General features: G+C 40.0%; 1 protein-coding gene across 1 annotated transcript in view; it reads right to left on the bottom strand.

The window, feature by feature from the left end:
- Window positions 1-11,209, bottom strand: part of LOC103371797 (parathyroid hormone 2 receptor-like) — a 40,349-nt gene that overhangs the window by 5,365 nt on the left and 23,775 nt on the right. The window contains exons 4-6 of the mRNA XM_008301248.1: window positions 8,380-8,504; window positions 7,216-7,313; window positions 2,314-2,497 (exon numbers count right to left, since the gene is read on the bottom strand). Coding sequence (XP_008299470.1) covers window positions 2,314-2,497; window positions 7,216-7,313; window positions 8,380-8,504 — 407 coding nt within the window. The remainder of the gene's footprint in view (window positions 1-2,313; window positions 2,498-7,215; window positions 7,314-8,379; window positions 8,505-11,209) is intronic.

Here is an 11,209-nt window from a genome sequence, read left to right as displayed (position 1 = left end):
TGCAGCCCCATTTATATACATATATATATATATATATATGGCCCTGCGATGGACTGGCGACCTGTCCAGGGTGTCCCCTGCCTTCGCCCTAAGTCGGCTGGGATAGGCTCCAGCCCCCCCGCGACCCTAATGAGGATAAAGCAGTGTATAGAAAATGGATGGATGGATGGATGGATAGAGAGAGAGAGAGAGAGAGAGAGAGAGAGAGAGAGAGAGAGAGAGAGATGGCATGCCGTTTGGGAAATTAGATATATAATGAAAGTCTGAATATACAGTCGTATGAAAAAGTTTGGGCACCCCTGATCATGTTGTATAAGTAATTATTGCACACTTTCTGTAAATTCCATAAACCTCATTTCAATTGCTGATCCGAACAACCAATGATTTATAGGGAAAAGGAAAATCTTGAAAATGATCAGGGGTGCCCAAACTTTTTCATACGACTGTATATAATGAATCTCTATGGGTTTCCATAAAGATGGCAGTGCGCATAGACACAGCGGCTCCTTCAGGAGACCGCAAGAGTGAAAGTTTTGCCTATCCCAGACGCTCATTCTGCAAAATTTACAGCTGAGAGACTTTGCTGAACATCAGGGCAATGAACGTCGCAAAAATTGTGGCGATTGGTTGTAATTTGGACATACTACACTAACACGGAGTCCGATCGGAGACTACGCCGGCAGTTACCAGAGAGAGAAGGAAGCGCAACCGGTACAAATATAAACAAAGGAGGTTCAAACAGTTTATGGAGAGGGTGTGAGGAGTCCCTGACAATGTTCACTGTCCCTCAGCAGCTCCCCAAGGGTAAAGAGCTGGTCCACTGTTCCACCACCAGGACAGAATCCACATTGCTAGTCCTGAATCCGAGGTTCGACAATTAGTTGGAGCCTAGAGTAAACTTTCCTGGGGAGGCTGAGAAGTGTGATGCCCCGACAATTGGAACACAGTCTCCGGTCCCCCTTTTTGAAAATGGGAACCACCACCCTGGTCTGCTACTCCACAGGCACTGTACTCGACACCCACGTAACACTGAAGAGACGTGTCAGCCATAACAGTCCAACAAGCCTTCAGCATCTCAGGGCGAATCTTGTCCACACCTGGCGCTTTGCCACCGAGGAGCTTCATAACTACCTTATCACACAGTGCTTAACAAAGTAAGGTATAGACCTTACAAATTTAAACAGCTAAACCAACACGGACTGTACCCAACTGAGCCCCGCGGGGCCCCAAAGCTCGGCCACCAGATGCTCCCCGGCGAGTCCCCCCTGCCCCCCAGAAGGGGGCCCTTACTCCCTGTTCCAGGTGAGGTGGCAGCTATCGTTGTTGCGTTCTTCATCAGGGTCTCTGAATGAAGAACCCCTGGCCCCTGGTAGGGAGACCCTTCCAGGGGCCAGGGACATCCATCCATCCATTATCTATACACCGCTTAATCCTTATTAGGGTCGCGGGGGGGCTGGAGCCTATCCCAACCAACTTAGGGCGAAGGCAGGGGACGGGCCAGGGACATGCCATATATATATATATATATATATATATGTAGTATAAATGGAACCACAAGCACAGATGCTGTCTATATTCAAAGTGTACATTGGTCAGCACACAGGGAAACCGTGAATAATTGGACTTTGAGACCAACACTAAGGCTTACACTACTCAAATGAAGCTATCTTTAAAAATGGTAACAAACAAAAGGGGGATTTTAGTGGATAATTTCCTCTGTGTTACAACCCTCACACTGGAGCTCAGTATGGGAGTACTGTTCTTAGACATAACAAGACTTTTTGTACTAAAAAGACTGTAAAATACCAACCTGATTATACATCCTTGTAGATCTCAGACTGCTGAAACCATATCTACAATCTATTATTTTGAAAATGTCTTGTAGAACACTGAGCAATTGACACCAATATGTAATTTAAGGAAATATCACGAAGTGTTCTCTGAAACGCCTAAATGATAATGTGTTTTTAATGAGCTCTGGGATGATTTTCAACCTATTTTTAGCATTTTCACAGACATAAATTGTCTATAACATTGTTCCACACAAATCCACATTTCTTTCTTATTCTTCAGAAAAACTACAGGGAAAAAAAGCCTCACAAAATTATACAGTTCTTGTATGTAAATGACAGACTGAAAAGTCTAATAACTTACTTTGGGGACTTCGAGCCATAGTGAATCAGTCTATTAAAAAAAAAGTTTCTATGGCCAAACCACTGAAAGCAAAAAGCACTCTACTCATAATTCAAGTCGAATTTGTCATAAAAGAGTTGATGGCATTGGAACTATGAAAGAAGAAGGCCTAGTACTTACATACTGAGACTTGTCAAGTGATGCTATGCTAGCTGTTTTTAAGTTGTCCAGCAGAGCGGAGTCAAAGTCCTGCAGTCCAGCGCTGGAATGGACGACTTTGTCCTTCACGAAGATACTGACTGCCCGAAGCATGAAGGAAACAAACAGATGCATGTGGATGTAGTTTCTGGTGCAGTGAAGGCGCCTGCCAAGAAAACAAAAATGTTCCGTTATAAATTAATAGTTAGAGTTCGATAAAGAAAATCAAATCCAAACCAGCAGCATATGTGTAGAGGGATGTAAACAAGAGGTTTGACTCACATAGATCCTATCTGGCCTGAAGTTGAAAGTGCCATGCGCAAAAGCATTTTGATAAGAGAGGGAGTCCCAGGTTAGAAAGATTAAAAGCCTTCATTATTGATTATAGGGGTAATTGTGGTGACACTACTGGTTGATTGGAGCCCAAGGCTTTAATCCTATGTCGTCATCTTTCACCCTACATTTTTACTAACGATAAGGGCTGATAAAAAATTTACACATGTAGCATCTATCAGAAAATACATGTAACCAGTTTTGTACAATACACTGTACTCATGCACCTCTGCTGCAACAGGAAAATGAGTTGAGGAATAACAAATGAATAGAGCAGATGATTCCTCCATGATCCTATTTCTGTTTCTGTCTGAGGAAGTAAAACCACAGAGGCAGCACAAGCCTGTCCAGTACATCATCACATCATCAAGACACAGAGATGGAATTCAACTTTTTCCCAATACACAGCAATTTAGCAGTAAAGAAATTGTTAGTGACTCTGTAACCTGCTTCAATGGATGTATAAGGTTCCAACAGTGACACAGCGTGGTCCTTGCAGAATCTACTAACAGAAGCCAGCACAGCACCAAGATTATATCTGTCTTAGTAAGCTCTAAGATGTGTTTTGCTGTTCACAGGGACTGTAGAAGCATTAGAAACTGTTGGGGTTTGCAGTTGCTTCCATCTATTTAAACATACAGTATATTTTCATTCGAAGCAGTACTAGTGTTGCTGCTGCTGCATCTTATAATTATGGTGAAAAAGTCTTGCAACCTCACATTCAATGAGAGGCTAATCTATCTTAGGGGGCTAAACATGATGACAGTGAATTTACTCAACAGTTGCAGTCTGTTCACATGCTTGACTGAAGGTAAAGTTATATGATTCATTTATTGTTAATTGGCTCTTATGAATCAGTTAATCACTGTAGAGAGCACTGTGTGGCAGCTATATTTGCAGAAAGTGCCTGAAGAAATATGTAAAGAGGATGTTTCTCCTCCACCTTGCTTATTTTTCTGACATACTTTGCTGTAATGTGCTCATACTGTGTATTCTCTGTGTTGCTTTAGATAACATGGATATTACTAGACTGCTCAGCACTTTGGTAACCTAAATGTTAACTGTGATTTGCATAGGTTAATGTACTGCAGCTTGATTATTGAAGGTTTACTTTGGGTAATGCACTATTTACAGTGTCAGTATCTCTACAGAGAGACACAGAGAGCAGAAATAGGTGTGGGGGGTTGATAAAGAACCGAAATCAAAGACTTGTAAGCTGCCTTTTGATGTCAACCACAAAAGATATGCATTTGTCAAAAGGTACTAAGATTGCTCTTTGAAATTTTAGCTGCCAATAAACCAGAAGATGTGCTCTATTTAAAGTTTTCCTATTTACAAATGCACCTCTGATCACTTCAGGTGCTTTCCTTTCTGGAAAGTTGACATTCTTGACTTAACTTTGTACTTTCATCTCTCCTAATCAAATGCTGCAACCCACTCACAAAGATGGCGATATTCAAATCAGGAGACAGTTTGCTTTCACATCATCAAGGGAGTATTCAGTAATAGTGACAGTGTTCATTATGAAGGACTACTTTTAGATATATGAAAGATACATCTAAAAAATAAAAATAAAAAAAGGTTTCTTGTGATCTCACAGTCATTATTCTCCAGCTGCTTTAGCTTGTGTGAGACACCCGAGTTGCTTATAAGGATTTTTCAATATAGCTAAAACTGTGGTACACATTCACTGTTCATAATATTATTAAATAAGCTGTGGTTATCAACAGAACACTTTAATTTTTGTCATAAATGTTTCAATCTGTCTGTCACTGTCTGCTGTCTCACCCTCCCAAGCTCTAATTGTTAAAGCCAGGCCACTCCAGTTAAGTGGGCTTCTGTATTACATAGCTTCAAGTAGGCAGGGATTTCCAAAAGATTTTTGAAGTGGTTAGGATTGTTACAGCTACTATAAAACACTCTAATTAATCTGGAGAGCCTAGTGGAACTGCAAAATTACACGCATTTGAAACAGTGGCCTTCTATCTCATTGCATCTCTTTTAGTCGCATGTGGAGCAATGCTTTCATCAACATCAAACCTTTGATTTTCATAACTGAATAAATTTTTAAAAATTAAATATTTTATTCCTAAAAATGAAAATCATCTTTACTCATCTTTGACAGAGCTGATGTGAAGTGATCTATCAGCATTACTTTTAAATCCAGTCATGTACAGACACAAATTGATGAGTCACATAATTTGTGGAGAAACAAAAAAGCAAGATCTAAGATCACACAGCATACAGGGTTCAATATTCAGGGCACAGATCTTTTTTCAGACCAATTGTTTTTGCTCTGTCTCCAGTTTCCAGTAAATTAAAGCAGCGCTCATTTGTTGCTTTGATTTTATCTGACTAGTAATGACAACAATAATTGTATGAGTCCACAATTTATTTATAAGTTCCCATGAAATTTAGGGAGAGAGCAGAGAAGAAGCTCTGACTAAAACAACATTTATGTTACATCTGTATTCAGTAACAGGGAATAGCTTACTCGCCATATTGATATATATGATTGAATTTCCCTTCTGGGATGAATAAAGTATTTTTCATTTTCATTTCATTTTCATATACACTGAATTCTATTCTTTCCTGTAGACAATTTTCTAATTTTGCATGTTCTTTTTACCTTAGCAGTTCACTGGGAATAATAACTTTGAAGTGCACCAGTGAAACTCTCTCAATTCCCATTTTGGCAAAACCAAGAAGGAAAGCATTACTGGCTACTCATCCAGTTCTATCACCACCATCCCAAACGTGCCATATGTGTTACCAACCTTAAAGATGTAATTTTGCAATAACCAACAACAGGCATGAGTGTACAAATGTCCCTATTATGTAAACCTGACAAACAGAAACACGACTACACTTACCACAGATTACAGTTGATACTGAAATTGCATACACTGAGCATTATTTGTATTTGTAGTTTGCCAGTGACTTTAAGAAATTTCATCAGCAACCTCTCGGTACTTCCTTGTTTTATATTCTCCACTGAGGTGTTTATGAAGACATTTTTGTTTTCTATTTCTTATACTGAAAAAATGTGGAAAATCTGCAAAAATGGAGCACTGCTCACTCCTCCACTTTGTGGTGTGCTTCCCCAACCACAAGATAATGTATTAGCTACATAGACTTGATAGAGGGGTGACTTGCTAATGAAGCTGCAGTACTGAGCATGAAATTGAAAGGATATTACATTCTGCTGGATGCCAGACCTGTGCCACATCCATCAGCAGCAGCATGAATAAGTAACTAAACAAACTTCAGACGTGCAAAGCAATTTTATTGCAACCCATGGTCGTATTATTTATTCATTGATTCACATTCATTAATTATCGTGTTGTTGGAGTCAGTTTGTAAATGTAATGCAAAACCAGTCAGATTTCTAATGTGCTTCCAATCACACATGATTACACAAAGTGGACATACAGGTTGAGGTGTGTAGCTATTCTGGTGTGCAGTGTTATGACTTTGCACTGTGGATAAAGGTTAACCTACTACTGGCTTGCAAGGGCAAATAGCTTCAGCTTTTTTGTGATTTCTTAAGGCTGTACTTGCATGACCATGTTATATGTTGTGAAATTAGTAGAGCTGGAGCCGAATAACCGAATATCCGAATTTTCGGGTGTTGTGCTGGCATCCGGATAGCAATTTTGATCTCCAAATATTCGGCCACCGCCACCTGCCACCTGCCACCCGCCACCCACCACCCACCACCACCACCACCTGCCACCTGCCACCCGCCACCCACCACCCACCCACAGATATTAGGCTTAAGAATTGCTATGTGGTATTTCAGTGAACTGCTCTATTAGACCTAAATGTCTTTGTCAAGTAAAAAAGGAATCAAAAAATTCTTCTGAGTTTTAAAAATGGTATATATGAGGTTACAAAATCTTTTCATCAATAGCAACCCTGCACTGTCTTCTGTATGTGCTTTAAATTAACAGCAGTGACACAAAGTGATACAAGGTGTGCAAAATGAAAATATAGCTTCAAGTTGCACTACTTTGCAAATGGCAAGCTATTTTTAGGATGTCCAATGTTTAGATTTCTATTCTTTGTGAGCACATCCTTCATGTCCATTATGCATGCAACAGTGTGGGACAACAGCGTCAACCAACAACACACTCCAAGTTGAGTGTTCGGCATTCTGGAAGTTTTAAGTCCACTTAATTCTGCAGAATTGTCATTTTGTCATTTTTGCATACAGTACAATACATCCGCTACACAGGATTGCAAATACTAAGTAGCAGCAGGACAGTTGGGACACAAATTTAGCCATCACAATGAAAATTACAATGTCAGCCTGCCTGGGACTTTTCAAACGCAGCTGGATAACCTGTAAAGTGCAGGGCTGTCAGGAAATTAAACGCTGCTGTTGTTTTGATGTTCTGGCAACAAATGCTTTTCAGAGTACATGACAGGATGTGAAAATGCAGACAGAAGAGGAGACTAGCTCCTGCTGCTCCTTAGGCTCATGTGATTTATAATACAGTTTGTTACAAAAACAACACACCACTTAAGCAAGAAAAGCTCCTCTCTTACCTGAAGTATCCAATAATCATGATGGCCACTAACAGAAAACTGAAGGACACAGCATAGCCAATGGTATACATGACATACAGCCGCTCAAAGAAGCCTTTCTGTGAACATAGAGAGAAATATTTGTTATTCAGTCAACCCTTTCTCAGAATCACAAAATCCACACAAGCATGACTCACAGTAGCAAGGATTAAAAGGGCAGTGCAATGGAAACTAGAAGGTTCTCATAAGTGAAGTTTTTGGACTTCAGGTATAAAGAGAGGACATGTGTCAGCAATCCTTAATGCCGGACAAATGAAGGGCTTTAAATACAAAGTACAAACTCCTTCAAGAGTCAAGTGTCTGAAATCTAAGATAATGCCACTGTTTTTAAGTAACGGTCAGACTCAGAGCAGCCAGATGGCTGGCCTGATACTGCGAACCAAAGATGGCTTTAGCCCTCTGCCGAGTAGTATTTTAAATTTTCACAAACATTTTCAGGTCCTGTAAAGCATCTATATGTTTAGTGTCTACATTCTGGCAAAAGCTTTTTTTTTTTTTTTTTTTTTTAATCAAATAGTTTGAGTAATTCATCACAAGAAAAAGAAAACCTATCCAGGCAGATGCTACTTATGAGGATACAACACAAATACTTTCTTAGATGTGGTTTTCATAGATTATTACAGAGGCAGGAAATTTCCAAAACACAATTATGCAACAAGAAGCTGTCCACTATTCTAAAATTTTGTCTGATAATTCTTCTAAGATAAAACAAACAAACAAACACACACACACACAAAGAGAAGCTCTAGGAATGAACTGCGAACTTGTCATGCTCATTGTCATGCAGTCTGTGATGAAAGGTCAGAAGTTTACACAGCATTCATATTAAGGCATAATAAGCACGAAGAAGTAGGAGCTCGTGCTGTACAGAATGAGGAGCTGCTTGGCTGTTAAACAATCTTGTGGCAAGATGTCAATTTTTAGCTCTACGTTACAAACCACATGGTGTCTGTACATAAGATGAAATACACGCTGCTACCAGCAACTGATATATTTTTTTCAAAGAACGCCAGTCACTACTGCTACATATGAAAGAGTCTGTAGGTATACAGCGTGTATGAGTCAGACAGGAATAGGTGGTTAACCAGAGCAGCTGCTGCAACAACGTTTCCCAGCCATACTTACTCTTGCTTCCTCGTCGCTGAAAGGCTGAAGAAAATGTAGACATTCTGAGTAGTTGGTCCATGTTTTGTTCCACTGGTCTACAAATACCCAGGAACCATTGACATCACACTTTCTGTAAGCATGTCCTGTAAACACATACATGATCTGAACATGAACAACACATTTCAGAAAAATTTGGGTGCTTAAAAACAAAGAATTTTATACAAAACATATAAACAGCTTCACAATAATCCTACACTGGTATTCTGTATTTTGTTCTCAGGAAACAGTATTTGGGGCACCTGTCTTTCAGGCATATAAAATCAAATTTATAGGTTAAATTTACACAGGTGATGGAAAACTTTTCACAGTAAATCCCCAAATTACTCAAATCCATACCAAATTTAGATTTATAGTGAATTATTATTTAAGAAATTGGACATGACATAAAGAGGTGACAAAAGGCAGTAAGACATTGTGTCGGAGACATTGCTGTTAAATTTGAACTACGGTATTTCTATGTCTCTAACATCAAGATCAGGTCAACACTCAATGTTGGTATTGTTTTCCGTTAATTACTGTTAAACCTCTTTGGTTGTAGACTGCCTGATGTTGTCCTCTAGAATGTTAATATTTTCCCCTTTTCTTCATGATATTGGTCTGATCTTCATGGTATTTTGACATGAACGAAGCGTATATATATATATATATATATATATATATATACATACAGGGAGTGCAGAATTATTAGGCAAATGAGTATTTTGACCACATCATGCTCTTTATGCATGTTGTCTTACTCCAAGCTGTATAGGTTCGATAGCCTACTCCCAGTTACGCATATCAGGTGATGTGCATCTCTGTAATGAGAAGGGGTGTGGTCCAATGACATCAACACCCTATATCAGGTGTGCATAATTATTAGGCAACTTCCTTTCCTTTGGCAAAATGGGTCAGAAGAGGGACTTGACAGGCTCCGAAAAGTCAAAAATAGTGAGATATCATGGAGAGGGATGCAGCACTCTTAAAATTGCCAAGCTTCTGAAGTGTGATCATCGAACAATCAAGCGTTTCATTCAAAATAGTCAACAGGGTCGCAAGAAGCGTGTGGAAAAACCAAGGCGCAAAATAACTGCCCATGAACTGAGAAAAGTCAAGCATGCAGCTGCCAAGATGCCACTTGCCACCAGTTTTGCCATATTTCAGAGCTGCAACATCACCGGAGTGCCAAAAAGCACAAGGTGTGCAATACTCAGAGACATGGCCAAGGTAAGAAAGGCTGAAAAATGACCACCACTGAACAAGACACACAAGCTGAAACGTCTAGACTGGGCCAAGAAATATCTCAAGACTGATTTTTCTAAGGTTTTATGGACTGATGAAATGAGAGTGAGTCTTGATGGGCCAGATGGATGGGCCCGTGGCTGTAAAGGGCAGAGAGCTCCAGTCCGACTCAGACGCCAGCAAGGTGGAGGTGGGGTACTGGTATGGGCTGGTATCATCAAAGATGAGCTTGTGGGGCCTTTTCGGGTTGAGGATGGAGTCAAGCTCAACTCCCAGTCCTACTGCCAGTTTCTGGAAGACACCTTCTTCAAGCAGTGGTACAGGAAGACGTCGGCATCCTTCAAGAAAAACATGATTTTCATGCAGGACAATGCTCCATCACACGCATCCAAGTACTCCACAGCGTGGCTGGCAAGAAAGGGTCTAAAAGAAGAAAAATTATTGATATGGCCTCCTTGTTCACCTGATCTGAACCCCATAGAGAACCTGTGGTCCCTCATTAAATGTCAGATTTACAAGGAGGGAAAACAGTACACCTCTCTGAACCGTGTCTGGGAGGCTGTGGTTGCTGCTGCACGCAATGCTGATCATGAACAGATCAAAACACTGACAGAATCCATGGATGGCAGGCTTTTGAGTGTCCTTGCAAAGAAAGGTGGCTATATTGGTCACTGATTTGTTTTTGTTTTGTTTTTGAATGTCAGAAATGTATATTTGTGATTATTGAGCTGTTATATTGGTTTCCCTGGTGAAAACAAATAATTGAAATGGGTATATATTTGTTTTTTGTTAAGTTGCCTAATAATTATGCACAGTAATAGTCACCTGCACACACAGATATCCTCCTAAAATAGCTAAAACTAAAAAAGCCCTGCTCCAACTTCCAAAAATATTCAGCTTAGATACTAATGAGTGTTTTGGGTTAATTAAGAGCATGGTTGTTGTTCAATAATAAAATTAATCCTCAAAAATAAAACTTGCCTAATATTTCTGCACTCCCTGTATACATGTACATATATATACATTTGACGGTAAGAATGGGGTTCTTGAAAGGAAAATGCTTCTTTCACCAAAATGAATGTTACATTTCCTGTGTCCAAGCAACTGTTTTGACCACAACATTGACCTTCTTTGTCCAGGTAATCTTTTGCAAAGGCTCTGGGATTTTTATGTGTCTGTCCTGCAGAAGTGGAGTTCTCTTTGGTGTTCTTCCATGGAAACATGCCTTCTGCAGTCTCTGCTCAATTGTCTGTCTTGAGATGTGGCATTTAGAACTGCTTAGATTCATCAGGGTGGCCTTGCTGGTCCTCCTTGGATTCTTTTTGGCTATTCATACTATCTTTCTTATCAGTGCAAGGCTCACTTTTGATGTCCTGCACACCCCTTGAGATTTTTTACATCAGGGAACTCCTTGTGCTTTTTGACTATACTCTTCTCTTCCGGCTCTCGACGAAGGCGGACGCTTTGTCTCTTGCTCCCTCCCGGCCCTTATCTGCCCTGCTTGCTACTCTTTGTCCTGTGCTGTCTTTGTCTGAATCTATCAGAGCCTCTCTCTGCATTTCACTCC

This window comes from Stegastes partitus, unplaced genomic scaffold, assembly GCF_000690725.1.
Source record: "Stegastes partitus isolate 25-593 unplaced genomic scaffold, Stegastes_partitus-1.0.2 Scaffold1648, whole genome shotgun sequence".
Classification (NCBI taxonomy): Eukaryota; Metazoa; Chordata; class Actinopteri; family Pomacentridae; genus Stegastes; species Stegastes partitus.
This window is presented reverse-complemented; position numbering and strand designations above follow the sequence as displayed.